This window comes from Citrus clementina, unplaced genomic scaffold (assembly GCF_000493195.1).
Source record: "Citrus clementina cultivar Clemenules unplaced genomic scaffold, Citrus_clementina_v1.0 scaffold_9, whole genome shotgun sequence".
NCBI lineage: Eukaryota > Viridiplantae > Streptophyta > Magnoliopsida > Sapindales > Rutaceae > Citrus > Citrus x clementina.
Window position 1 is genome coordinate 4,945,202 of NW_006261964.1, and position 14,329 is coordinate 4,959,530.

The 14,329-nt window shown below is 36.5% G+C and overlaps 2 protein-coding genes and 1 pseudogene across 3 annotated transcripts; all 3 read right to left on the bottom strand.

The window, feature by feature from the left end:
- Positions 1 to 1,534: 1,534 nt before the first annotated feature.
- Positions 1,535 to 5,113, bottom strand: LOC18031827 (cellulose synthase-like protein E6). 2 transcript variants are annotated; one of them, XM_006420081.2, is made up of 8 exons: positions 4,117 to 5,113; positions 3,864 to 3,953; positions 3,648 to 3,785; positions 3,354 to 3,566; positions 3,131 to 3,230; positions 2,724 to 2,902; positions 2,259 to 2,609; positions 1,535 to 2,177 (listed from the first exon to the last, which is right to left on the bottom strand). In XM_006420081.2, exons 1-8 carry the CDS (start codon positions 4,708 to 4,710, stop codon positions 1,632 to 1,634), a joined length of 2,211 nt encoding a protein of 736 aa, XP_006420144.1. In that variant the 5' UTR covers positions 4,711 to 5,113; the 3' UTR covers positions 1,535 to 1,631. The 2 variants fall into 2 exon arrangements, with proteins under 2 accessions (XP_006420144.1, XP_024037261.1); XM_024181493.1 differs by having other exon boundaries at positions 3,648 to 3,788.
- A 1,870-nt stretch (positions 5,114 to 6,983) lies between these two features.
- On the bottom strand, positions 6,984 to 11,592 carry LOC18032896 (annotated as a pseudogene).
- LOC18032879 (FHA domain-containing protein At4g14490) lies at positions 11,004 to 13,826 on the bottom strand. The gene is made up of 2 exons (XM_024179587.1): positions 11,580 to 13,826; positions 11,004 to 11,017 (listed from the first exon to the last, which is right to left on the bottom strand). The coding sequence occupies exon 1, from the start codon at positions 13,712 to 13,714 to the stop codon at positions 12,389 to 12,391; it is 1,326 nt and encodes a 441-aa protein (XP_024035355.1). The 5' UTR covers positions 13,715 to 13,826; the 3' UTR covers positions 11,004 to 11,017; positions 11,580 to 12,388.
- Between the last annotated feature and the right edge of the window lie 503 nt (positions 13,827 to 14,329).

A 14,329-nucleotide genomic window follows, 5' to 3' on the forward strand; every position in this document is an offset into this window, starting at 1 on the left:
GGTAGTCATAATATAATGAACAAATAAAGAAGAAATAAAAATTTAAAAATTTAATTAATTTTATCAAATATTTAAAAATTATCGTATAAAATCAATTAATTTATGGTATTATTAAATTTCATGATTATTTTTAATATTGTATTAGTGATTATTAAATTTATTACAATCAATAATGCAATAAATTATTAAATGGTTAATTTTATAGATAAATTATTAAATATGCAAGTAATGAAAATTTAATCTAGTAGAAGTAAAAGTACCAATTTAGTTAGATCATAAATAATAAATAAAAAATAAAATAAGTAAATCATAAATAAAAAAAATTAATTAATTGATTGATATTTGGTATAAATAAAAAATAATGTTATAAATGGACAACTTTCTTTTTTCCTTAATCTTATTCCAACTAAATCTATGTGTATATTAGGATTACAAATCCTATGATTTTAAGACTAAATTTAAATTTAGTCCTTCTTAGTTCAATCCAACTCAGCTTGCCAAATATAAAATAAATATTTAATCTCCAAATTAGTCCAATCTCATACTCAATTCTAGCATTCAAACATAATAAAAATGGTGTTATTGTTCATACTATAATGTTCTTCTTTCTATCTTTGCTATGTCTTCTTAATATTCAAACATCATTTTTCTTTATTCAAATGTCTAAGAATTAATTAGTATAAAAATGGTGGGAAGAAACTGTGTCCTCAATTTGAGGACACATGTTCCACAATTCCAATTCCAACTTTCATACTAGACTTTAATTTCTCTTATATAAAAATAAATATTATATATATCTAGTGTCTACCCAATTATTTTCATCATCATCCTTTTGCTACCCAATATGGTAGCAAGCATAACTCTGCGTTACTTTTTTATTATATTAAGATCCTTCTACTCTATTTTGAAGTAATTATCTACGATATTCTTCACCTCTTGTATTGAGAACCAAACCATTCAAAAGAGGCTAATTTTTTAGCGATTCCTTTATGTTCAATTATATTATCATATTTTGTTATTTCTAAGAATCCCAAGTCTGGAAGGAGGGGACTTAAAACATCTAATACCTAAAATGAGCTTAAACAACCTTAGACTCTGAACAGGAGTAACGCAAACAACTAACCTAATGGTGAGAACCTTCCAATTGTAAATATTATTAGATTTTTGATTTTTTTTAATTATATATAGGGATTAAATTTTGATCGAGTTTCTTAGATTAGAATAATGTAAAGGAAATTGAACAACGAGACTTATTTTGTTGATTTAACTTTAGTAATGGCATAATTGATAGCAATAGTCACTCTTTTAGATCTTTTTTATTAGCAAATTGTATTGTCCTAACATAGAGGTTTGACTTGACATCATTTTATTGACCGAGATGATGTTTAGTTAAAAGAGTATAAGTGACGAAATTTAATAAATTGCATAGATTGTGATGTTTTGATATGATAATATCAGCATCACTTAACACTTTCTTTTAATTGGTATGTTTAAACATAATTATTAAAATAAAATAAAATAAAGTATTTGAATATGACTACGAAAACATTATCTTTTCTCACAGAAATTACATTATTTGCTTTGCCTGTGGTAATTAAGATAAAATGAAACTCTCTACACTTCGCTTAAAATTAAATAAGAATGATAGATCCAAAGAACAGGAAAGTCACAAAGAATACGCTTGATAATAAAATGGCTGATGGCGAAATTCTTCCCTTGTCCTTTCTCACTATCATCCCTTCAACAATTGCAAAATTGATGATCAAGATGTAGAGTGAGAGCAACACTTGCGCAAACAACTTGTCCCAGTTGCCCACAGCAATCATTCTGATAACTCCGCAAACCAAGGCTGCCACGTTCAAAATCATCAAAGAAACCATAGGAACAAGAAACACAGAGGATGTTTGAAAATCAAATTGGCCCATTTCATATCTTTTGACTTGTTCATTATCTAAAACCTTGTTGGTTGGCAAGAAACTGGCTTTCCTCAAGCCAAGAAGTTTCATAATAGCATCCATACTTCCATAGAAATGAGATGTGACAGACTTTATCATCCAAATTCTCTGCTCATTTCTCCACGTATAGACTGAACCTCCAGTTGAAATGACCTCTTGCAAGTGTTTACAAATCGCCGATAAGAAAATGAATGAAAATACCATGAAGAAAGGACTTGAAACCTGTGGCAGAAGTGAAAACACAATGGTCTATAATGACATCTAAAAATTAATCAGTAAGCCATTGTTAGGTTTAGTTGTTACCTCAGGGTACAGAGGGATGCCGTTTAGTAGACACAACTGAGGAAGAGTGACAAGACACCATAGAGGCAAGCAATAAAGAAGAGGGAACAACGACATCTCTCCATAGCACATGCTCAGAAGTAAAGACATCCTCGACGGTCCGTAAAGCAGAGGGCAGAATCTCGAGATACTGACGTCAATCAACCCAGAGGCCCATCTGATGCCTTGAATCAATACATCATTCAAATTTGTGGTTGAAGTACCCAGAAACTGTGGCCTGGATGGGTCGAAATATGTCGAGGTCCAGCCTTTGCAATGTAAGATGAATCCTGTAAAGAAATCTTCCGAAACAGATTGATACGAAAAACCCACCTGGATTTCGAAAGCAAAGAGAGATGTGATGTTATGTTACGAGATAATGATTTAATAATGCAATTAAGAATTGAATATGTTTTAAGTTGATAAGTTGATGTGCTTGTTGCTTGCCTCTTCACCCCATTTTGTTTGATGCTCGTAACTGCAGGAGGCTAAAACTTCGGTCTCCTGCTGCAATACGTTGGAAAGGTTTTCACCATTGACGTTTTTATGCTCGTAGCTTTGATGGAGGGATTTGATGAACAAATTGGATTCTCCAAAAGTGTCTTTAAGTTCTGCAAGGTCAATACCTGTTCAATAAACCCAACCAAAAAAAATAAAAAATAAAAAGGTCACTATCGATCAATGAACTGTATTCTTCCACAATTTTTAGGACTTCAGGACAGCTAACGCTGAAATTTTGATGCTAAATGTTTTATATGAAGAGACATAACTTAAAGGGAGGAAATGCCATAATATTCTTTGAATTTTTAACATCAAGTTGTCTTTTGTAAGAAAGTCTGAACGGAGCTAGGTACCTTTATTTTTGAAATTGCCATATAATGACTCCCTCTTAATATAATGGCCTGTACCCGTCAAGAAAGGTCCCTTTAGCCCATCCATACCTGGCCATTGTAACTTGAATGTGGAATGCATAAATAAAGAAAACATTTAGAAACATAATTGCAACATCTAGTTTCTTCTATATTTGCTCATTTATTTGCGTAGGCTGATTGCAGAGAGAGGCTTTAATTTACTTACACGATATCCAGATCTCAGTGATCCATCGTAGATATCATGCTCATTGAAATTATGGAATTTCTGAGGGAACTGAACGAATGCCAAGGACGAAGAGGTTTTTGGGTCAAGGTGGAAACACATTGCTTGCCTAGCTGAGGTTGGATCATTGCAGTACATATCACAGTCAAGCCCCAGTATGTAGGGCGAATTGCTTATTACGCCAGAGACACGAAGCTGCAAGTTGAAGAATGTTAATCAGAGCAGTCTCCATACATACAAGCATAATCTATAGGTAGTGCGTATAGAGATTCATACAAGAACATTGAGAGCTCCGCCCTTGAAATGATGAAGATGTTCAGGACTTTTCTCACGAGAAACATAAACAAGCAGAGGCATTTCAACAAGATCTGCTTGCCTAATTGTCTCATTCTCACCAGAAGTGTCCTGTATTATCTGCTGGAATCCAATTGAATTAGAATGTTATTTAAGTAACTTAAACTTGTAAGTGGCAGAGTACGACAAAAAAGTTACCTCAATAATAGTCGAGTGGTTTCGGCTGTTCCCATATTCTCCATCTTCTACAGCCTTCATCACATGCTCCTCAAACATCTCATATTTTTCCTGTTACCAAATTGGCAACACATTATGCATCATCTATGCTCATTTCCTTTCGGATTACATTGTATTTAAGTACGATCTTACAGCACTCTTGTTATAAGCCGATAAAAAACACTCGAAAAGAATTTTTTGATAATAGCACAAAATTAAATTTATTTTAACTTACCTTAATCTTCCTTTTTTCTGTCACAAACTCACTATCACCAAAATTTTCATCACTCTCTGCTTCAGAAAAATAAGCCTGTGGGCATATTGTCTTGATTCGATATCTCCTACAAAAGGGGATCCACCATTTTGCAAACCTGAAAGCTTCCCTCATACCACGCAGAGTTATAGGAGAACCCCCATCATCGGATAAATAAACGTGAAGTTTGTCCACCGGATAATCCAGGGCCATGGCTGATAACACAGTGTTCATCACACCAATAGTAGGTTCCTTTTCTGGATCTGCAGTGCATATGAACACATCGATTGCCGGAAGTTTATCATCTTCCGGCAATCTTTCTGGGAATACAGTCCGAGAAACCGGACGCCAGAGATAAGCTCGTCCAAGGAGCCATATAAAAGAAAGAAGCAGCTCAGAGGCAAAGACTAGAAGCCATGGGATAATTGATATTGCTCTGGTTTCTTGCAAGAGATAAGAGGCTCTATAGTAGATCAGCAAAGCTATAGCTATGCAGTGCAAGAATGCATGAAGCTTGTTAAGTATCACTGAAAGATTATTAACATGGCATACGTGGAGAGGAAGAGGGCTTTCCATTTCTGAACTTTGTTGCAAGTGTTTGCTTTATCTCAAGCTTGAAGCCCGTGACCTGCCTCATCTCCTTTTAAATAATTGGAACAATGACTAAGAATCACTGGATGCTTCCTAGCTGATGGCTTTCCTTGGTCAACAAGGAGCGGAAACTTTATGGCTTTCCTTGGCCGGCAAGCTCACCTCATCCAAAAAAAAATATATCTTTCCACTCACTGGATTGCTGCTGGCTGCTGCTGACAGAGGTGCCTTCAGGTACGTTGACCTTTCAAACAGAGCTTACATGTAAGAAAAACTTGTACAAGACAGGCCTTGTTCAGATGATATGTTCATCCAATGAAACTTTTTCATTTCGTAGAATAATGAGTTTCAAAGTGGGAAGTGAGACTAACTAAATTATAAATAAATAAATAACAGAGGATCCCACTTTGACCTGTCCTGTGCAAATCATTCTCCTTCAAATTGGTTACGGTAGTTGATATTTTATCAAAATAGTAAAGGTAGTGGTAAAGTAAATGCATTATGCTTATCCTTGAAGGACCTGTCTACGTTACAGACTCTGTTAGTAACAGACCTGTGATCTCAATCGTTGGATGTGGAGAGAAAAAGATGGAGGGTTGGCAAGCGGTCAGAAAATTAAGTGGAAATAAATTCCATAGCATAGGGAAACCGGTTTTAATGGTTAGTGTGCAACCGGATGTGAGAGGCAACAAAAGGCCACGTGGTTGGAGAAATTAACACCAGCATGTAACCTTTCTCATACGAATCTGAGCAGCATCTAACTGGACCTCGATATTGGCGACGAAGCACCGGCGATCAGATGTGAGGATCGGTGAGCCTATCTCCGATGCAGCCTCGATCGCTGAAACTGGACCACACACCGTGGATCCAAAGTCAGAAAATTTGCAGGAGATGCAACGTCGCCTCGCTTGCTATATCAGAGTGCAAATGAAATATCGAAACGCTGCAATCCTAGACCCACCCACATTTTTCCACTATCAAACGGCAAATATTTGGATTTTCAAAACACGGCCCATTAGAAACAGGCAAACAGCGCCCGTGCTCCAAATTCAGTGACGGGTTACCGGTCAGCGACCGGGAGAATTTCATTTTGTCACCGAAAGAAAACTGAAATGGCAGGTTCCATATATAATCTCCCATTCCATCCGCCGTCCACGTGCCACGCACCCATATATCATCTTGTCAACTCACAGTCTGTTACTAACTGAGTCTGTAACGCAGACAAGTCCATCCTTGAAATAATTAAAAAAAAGGTGAAAAGTAAAGTGGGTGGAATTATTTGAATCCACTAAATTTTTTTTGACACCTATTTTAAATTTTAGTGCGTGTTTTAGTTCCAACTTCTATGTTCGACTTAAATTATTCTCTTGCTAATTAAATAATTGAAGAGATTCCCAATTACAATAATTGAATATAAACATCTTATATATGTTCATAAGAGTAATCATAGAATTTCAAATTATTTATCTTAAATTTTATCTTCAATGATATGTCACTAATAAAACTGTTGATAATTCTTAACAAAATCAAGTGAATTAATTTTATTATTTTTTCAATCAATTGATGAATGCCGTATAATTTAAAATAATTTTTTATTTATCTTCTATCTATTAATATACATGCTTGTAAATATTTGTAAAAACTTCTTTTCATGGTGGTAGTGGACCCTTAATACTTATGTATTAACTGTGTATCCGCAAAATGTAATTGTGCTGCCCAAGCATTGATGGAGGTTTCACTTAAGAGCTTAATCTTGTAAACGTGCACTGCGAGCAATAAGCGGCGAAGTTGAAAAGTTTGCGTAGATGGTGATAAAACAATACGATATGTCCGAATCACTTAAAGACTGTCTCTCGAGTCTTTGTTATGTTTGAGATTTCAAGGTTCTATAACCAATATTATACATTGTAATTGGGGAAAAAAAAGATATAATAACTATAATATTTCAATATCATTGCAAAAATATTTTCTTTTCTTAACGAAATTTTAGTTCTATTTAGAATTCGAGTTGAATAGCTGTAATTTTTAAAGTATTTGATAAAAACTAATTACAGTAACTTGAAAACTAAATTGAATTGATTTTATACTTATATGATGAAAAATATATTATATCTTTACTAATTTTATCAAAACTATTACTTAAATATTATATTTACTACATACTATTAATTTTTTTTATATTTATAATTTTTTTTCCACATCACCTCACCTCAATACCAAACAAAACTTTAATTATTTTATTTGCTTTGTTTGTGGCAATTAGGATAAAATGAAACACTCTACATTTTGCTTATAATTACATAAGAATGATAGATCCAAAGAACAAGAAAATCATGAAAAATACACTTGATAATAAAATGGCTGATGGTGAAATTCTTCCCTTGTCCTTTCTCACTATCATCCCTTCAACAATTGCAAAATTGATGATCAAGATGTAGAGTGAGAGCAACAGTTGCGGAAACAACTTGTCCCAGTTGCCCACAGCAATTATTCTGATAAAGCCACAAAGCAAGGCTGCCATGTTCAGAATCATCAAAGAAACCATTGGAACAAGAAACATAGAGGATGTTTGAAAATCAAATTGGCCCATTTCATATCTTTTGACTTGTTCTTTATCCAAAACCTTGTTGGTTGGCAGGAAACTGGCTTTCCTCAAGCCAAGAAGTTTCAAAATAGCATCCATACTTCCATAGAAATGAGCTGTGACAGACTTTATCATCCAAATTCTCTGCTCATTTCTCCATGCATAGATTGAACCTCCAGTGGAATGACCTCTTGCAAGTGTTTACAAATCGCTGATATGAAAATGAATGAAAATACGGTAAAGAATGGGCTTGAAACCTGCGAAAAAGGAAAAAATATGATAATCTATTTTACTGTCTATAAAATTATCAACAGCTTGTTCAGCAGGTAAGTTTTCAATGTTTTTGACGGCACTCTTAGGATTAGTTGTTACCTCAGGGTACAGAGAGATGCCATTTAACAGACACAACTGAGGAAGAGTAGCAAGACACCATAGAGGCAAGCAATAAAGAAGAGGGAAGAAAGATAGCTCTCCATAGCACATGCTCTGAAGTAAAGACATCCTTGATGGTCCATAAAGTAAAGGGCAGAATCTTGAAAGACCAACATCAGTCAACCCAGAGCCCCATCTGGTACCTTGAATCAGCAGATCGTTCAAATTTGTGGTTGAAGTACCCAGAAACTGTGGTCTGAATGGGGTAAGATACGTCGAGGTCCAGCCTTTGCAGTGTAAAATGAATCCTGTAAATAAATCTTCCGAAACAGATTGATACAAAATGCCTACCTGATATCAAACACAAGGAGAGGGTGATGTGTTATGCTATGTGATAATGATTTAGCAATGCAATTAAGACTTGACTATGTATAAGTTGGTATGCTTGATGCTTGCCTCTTCACCCCATTTTGTTTGATGCTCATAACTGCAGGAGGCTAAAACTTCAGTCTCCTGTCGCAAAACGCTGGAAAAGTTTTCACCGTTGGCATTGTTTCGCTTGTAGCTTTGATGGAGGGAATTGATGAGCACATTGGATTTTCCGAAAGTGTCTTTAAGTTCTAAAATGTCAATATCTGTTCATTAAACCAAAAAAATAAAAAATAAAAAGTTACTATCGATTAATGAGCTGTATTCTTCAACCATCTTTAGGACTTTAGATTGCTGACTTTAATTTTTTATGCTAAAAATTTCATGATGTCCAATAGAGACAAGACTTAAAAGGGTGGAAATGCTATTTATTTTTGAATTTTTAACATCAATTTGCAAGAAAGTCGGCAAAAGGAGGTACCAGTATGTGTGAAATCGCCATATAGTGACTCCCTCTTTATATAATAGCCGGTGCCAGACAAGACTGGTCCCTTCAACCCATCCATCCCTTGCCATTGCACCTTGATTGTGGAATGCATAAATAACAAAACCTTATATGTACATAATTGCTACATCTAGTGGTTTAATATTTGCTCATTTATCTGCATAAGGTGATAGTAGATAGGCTTTAATTTACTTACGCAATATGCAGATCTAAACCGTCCATCGTAGATATCATACTTATTGATATTATGGAATTTCTGAGGGAACTGAACGAATGCTAAGGACGAAGAGATTTTTGGGTCAAGGTGGAAACACATTGCTTGCCTAGCTGAAGTTGGATCATTGCAGTACATATCACAGTCCAGCCCCAATATGTAGGGAGAATTGCTTATCACGCCAGAGACACGAAGCTGCAAGCTTGAACAATGTTAATCAGAGCATTTTACATACAAACAAGCATAATCTGTAGGTTGTGCGTATATTGATTCATACAAGAACATTGAGGGCTCCAGCCTTGAAATGATGAAGATGTTCAGGCCTTTTCTCACGAGAAACATAAACAAGCAAAGGCATTTCAACAAGATCTGCTTGCCTAATTGTCTCACTCTCACCGAAAGTCTCTTGTATTATCTGCTGGAATCCAATTGAATTAGATGTTATTTAAGTAACTTAAATTTGTAAGTGGCAGAGTATGACAGAAAGCTACCTCAATAATAGTAGAGTGGTTTTGGCTGTTCCCATATTCTCCATCTTCTACAGCCTTCGTCACATGTTCCTCAAACATTTCATACTTTTCCTATTACCAAATTTTGTAACATATCAAGTATCATCCACGCTCATTCCCTTTCGGATTAAATTGTATTCAAGTACAATTGTACAGCACTCTTGTTAAAAATCAATAAAAAGCACGAAAAATTTTTAGATAGTAGCACCATAATTTATTTCAACATACCTTAATCTTCTTTTTCTCTACCATAAACTCACTATCACCAAAATAATCATCGCTGTATGCTTCAGAAAAATAAGCTTGTGGGCATATTGTCTTGATTTGATATCTCCTACAAAAGGGGATCCACCATTTTGCAAACCTACAAGCCTCCCTCATACCATGTAAAGTTATAGGAGAGCCCCCATCATCAGATAAATATACGTGAAGTTTGTCCGCTGGATAATCCAGTGCCATTGCTGATAACACAGTATTCATCACACCAATAGTAGGTTCCTTTTCTGGATCTGCGGTGCATATAAACACATCAATTGGCGGAAGTTTGTCATCTTCCAACAATCTTTCCGGGAATACAGTTCGAGAAACTGGATGCCAAAGATAAGCACGGCCTAGGAGCCACCATTTTGCAAACCTACAAGCCTCCCTCATACCATGTAAAGTTATAGGAGAGCCCCCATCATCAGATAAATATACGTGAAGTTTGTCCGCTGGATAATCCAGTGCCATTGCTGATAACACAGTATTCATCACACCAATAGTAGGTTCCTTTTCTGGATCTGCGGTGCATATAAACACATCAATTGGCGGAAGTTTGTCATCTTCCAACAATCTTTCCGGGAATACAGTTCGAGAAACTGGATGCCAAAGATAAGCACGGCCTAGGAGCCATATAAAGGAAAGAAGCAGCTCTGAGGCAAAGATTAGAAGCCATGGCATGATTGGTGTTGCTCTTTTTTCTTGGAAGAGATAGGAGGCTCTATAGTATATCAGGAAACCTATAGCTATGCAATGCAAGAGTGCATGTAGCTTGTTAATTATCACTGAAAGATTATTAACATGGCATACATGGAGAGGCAGAGGGCTATCCATTTCTAAACTTGGTTGCAAGTGTTTGCTTTATCTTATGCTTGAGCCCATGACCTGCCTCGTCTCCTTTTAAATATTTGGAACAATGATTAAGAGCCACAGGGTGCTTCATAGATATTTTGTTCCAGCACAGGAGCTGACCAATCAGAAATCAGAATCTGTTGGAACTTACAAGTTCTTCTCTTGTTTAGTCTCCTTATACAGAAGTGAATTTGCAATTTGCTGGCTTTCAAATCAAACTGATGGCTTTTCTTAGTCCACCAAGGAAGGCAACAATGAGTGGAAAAAATTTTCCGCTCACTGGAGACTGCAACCTGGTGCCTTCCGGTATGGTGACTTTTCAATACGGCTAGATGTAAGGAATGGATCGTTTTTGGAAATATGTAAAGTGAAGATCATAAAGTTTCAATAATTAAAATGAGTTTTCAATAGGGACTGCCACATCAGCCAACCATTGAATTAAAATTTAACCGTGCCAACTAAAAAATGGTTACCTCAATTGATATTTTATCATAAAACTGAAAAAAAAAAAATCAACTTCACAGAAGTTAAGTTTACCTGATCCGAATAAGTACGGGACAAACTTTTTGACTTCAAAATTGGAAAAGTAAAGGCAAATAAAACCAAACCTTGAATGCCCCTTCCCCGGCCTGCTTCAATATTAAAAACTTCACTCATCATTTAAAAAGACATGCACAGGTCTGCGTGAAGATTCCGAGCAAAATTTTAACCATTCATATTTTTCTTCAAAATTAAAAATTCTCCTTTACTCTCCAGTTTATCCTTAAAATTAGGAACAAATGCAGTACATAGTTTAAATAACTCAAGAATAATTTGAAAGTGAAGTTTTTATACTAGAGAAAGTTCATATGTTCCGGTCTTTAGTGATAGTGTTTACCAAATCACTTAAGCATTATGTGCACGAACTACGATGAACCCTGACCCCAAATCTAAATAAAGGCATAACAGACAACTTCAAGGAATCAACTGCAGCATTTTATAAAATTTAAAGGGTACCATCAGAAATGCAAAAATCATAAACTGAAACCATCCTTGAGTTCTCAGTCAGATTGTGTTAGTAAGCTAGATTTTACAAATTATGTTAAACAGTTATCCATGAAGTTGGGAGGAGATTTCAACTAACAGGAACATTTGGAAGCCAAGGCATTTACCAAAAATAGACTAGGTACAAAAATCAACAGAGAATAATACCATCAGACTTGATTCTCAGAAAATCAGTGGCTCAGTGAACTTAGCTGCAAAGTGCACTTTGCACTCCCTTGGACCAACATGAGGAGATTATCCTTTCAAATTTAGCACCATATCTGGCCATTGTTCCAGAAGCTGCCCCTGAAAAGAATATTTAAAATCACAATATATGTAAGTCTTTGTGATTTGGGAGGACTGATGACTATATTATTGTCAATTTCAACTTAACAAAACATTATCACCAAAGAAGTTGGAAAAATCAGGACAGTATTACCACTTATCTAACAACATAGTATTTGTTGCTTATCTGATGATACACTATGTTTCATCCACAGATATATTTCATTGGTCACAGATTCATCAGATCAAATAACTATAAGCCCATCTAAGAAATGACTTAGAATATACAGAACTTCGCTGGCACAAGAGGATTAATAGTTGATAACAAGGACCTATCCTAATCCTAATACGTGCTAATTCTACTCTAGCATAATTAGTGACTCTTTCCAGCTTCTGTCACATTCATTATCCTAATTTTAAGTACTCAAGCATGGTAAGTTGCTTACAACAATAACTAATCTCATAGGCAAGTGAAAGTTTCCCTCCTCTACGGATACTTCAAACAGTAATGGTACTTACACAAGGGAACTACTTATTGCATAACATCTAGGAAGTCCGAAGTGATAAACGTGTGCGACATAAAGATACACTGTGCAACAACAACATTAACATTTGCATTAACAATAAAATCAGAGGAAACACAAATACATATTTCTAAAACTACCAAAAATGAATAATAATGTGCATATCTCTCAAAGGTTATCCATCTTCTTCTTCTTCTTCTCCTCAATCATGTACTGGTGAACTCTCTCAGCTTTACTTTTCATCTCCTCTATCATCTCCTCTGTTGTATTAAGGATCTGCTTCCGCAAATAAACCTCCATATAATCAAACCACTCCCCCAGTGTCATCTTCGCCAAATCCACCTTCTGCTCTTGAACCCCATTGTCCACTTTATCCTCAACCTTATCACAAGTTTCTTTAGCATCTCCCTCTTTGGCCACTTCCTCTGATCTCAAGTTTTCGTTACCATCAGCTTGAACTTCACAAGTCTTTGATACTTCTTCTGGAACCAGACGTTCCTTCCCTTCAGTTTCAACTTCACTACTACTCTGTGGTGGCATTTCCTGTAATTTCTTCTTCCTTCCTCTACCGTTTCGAGTAATTTTACTCTCAGTCGCCGCCGTCTCTCCACAATCAAATCCCAAATTCAATGCGTTCATCCGACTCCGAGTGACTCTCGCACCAGCAATCAGGGTCACATTCGTCTTTTCCTTACCATCAACTTGAACTTGACACTTCTTCGATGTTTCCTTACCTGGTCTAAAATTTTCTTTACCATCAACTTGAACTCCAAGTACTTCAAGAGGTTCCAAATTCTCTTCACTCTCAATTTTAACTTTGCCGCCATCCAGTGGCATTTCCTGTAAATCTTTGCTCCTTCCCCTACCCTTTTTGGTAATTTTACTCTCACTCTCAATCTCTCCACCCTCTTCTAGTTCCAAATTCTCCTTACTTTCAACTTGAACTTCGACACTCTGCGGTGGCATTTCTTGTAAATTCTTGTTCCTCCCCCTACCCTTTTTGTTAATTCTACTCTGATCCTCAATCTGTCCACCTTCTAATCCCAAAGTCTCGACGGGTTCCGCCTCCGCCTTCTTACGACCCCTAGTCGCCCTCACGCTGGAAGTCCCGGGCACATTCGCTTGACGCCTCGGATTCCTCTTCGGCTTCGCGACCGACTCATCCTGGCTGTCCATCGTGATCATCTGGACCGAGATGGTGGTGCAATCTCCGAGTTTGATGGTGTCGTTTTCGCGGAGATCGAAGGGGGTGTTGGGTGGAAGCGTCGTAGAGTTGAGAAAGGTGCCGTTGCAGGAATCCAGGTCTTGGATGGTCCATTTACCCGACACGGATTCGATAATGAGGTGCTTAGACGAGATGCCGTCGTCCTTGATGGTGACATCGTTGCCGCGCACGATTCGGCCGATTCGGATTTTGGATCCGGGTTTGAATTCTATGGTTTCGCCCGAGCGTGGGCCCCGGACCATAATCAGCTTCATACCCGGTGGCTCCATGAATGTTGTTCCTTCTCCAATCAAATGTGTGATTGAGATGGAGATCGGAATACACACATTGAAAGTTTTGAATTTTGGACAGGCGGTAGAGGGATCCCTATTTCCTTTCGGTTCGTTTCAATTTTCAAAAGCCCCACGCGGGTCGCGTGGCTGTGATTCATTAATCCGCTCTCAACGATCATGGGCCTCGTATTTTGTGGGCCCAGCCATTGAAAGGCGAGATCAGCCCAATTTCTTTTTATACCAAGCCCTTTATTATAAGAAAACGGAAATGCCGCGATTTGAAAAGAAACAAAATGTCACTACTGTCAAAATTTTGGAATTGAGAACTAGAATTAGGGGTGGGCAAAAAAGCCGTGCACTAGAGAAAATTGAACCGAATCGATCCAAATTGTACCGTTCGAATTGATTTTAATTTTAAAAAATAACCGAAATATATGGTTTGTAAAAAAAAAACGAAATGCAGGTTCGGTATTCGGTTCACTCAGCTGAACCGAAAAACCAGATTATTCTTAGAATTTTATTTAAATAGACACGTGTTAAATTTTAATTGGTTGCATAAGATAACAAAAATAGACATGCACACACACGATTACGGGTATATATATATGTTAT

Coding starts and splice junctions, on each gene's coding strand:
- LOC18031827 (XM_024181493.1), bottom strand. CDS start 4,710: ATGGAAAGCCCTCTTCCTCTCCACGTATGCCATGTTAATAATCTTTCA. Junction 3,954..4,116: donor CAGAAAAAAGGAAGATTAAG/GTAAGTTAAAAT, acceptor ATTTGGTAACAG/GAAAAATATGAGATGTTTGA. Junction 2,903..3,130: donor TGGCAATTTCAAAAATAAAG/GTACCTAGCTCC, acceptor TTTATTGAACAG/GTATTGACCTTGCAGAACTT.
- LOC18032879 (XM_024179587.1), bottom strand. CDS start 13,714: ATGGAGCCACCGGGTATGAAGCTGATTATGGTCCGGGGCCCACGCTCG.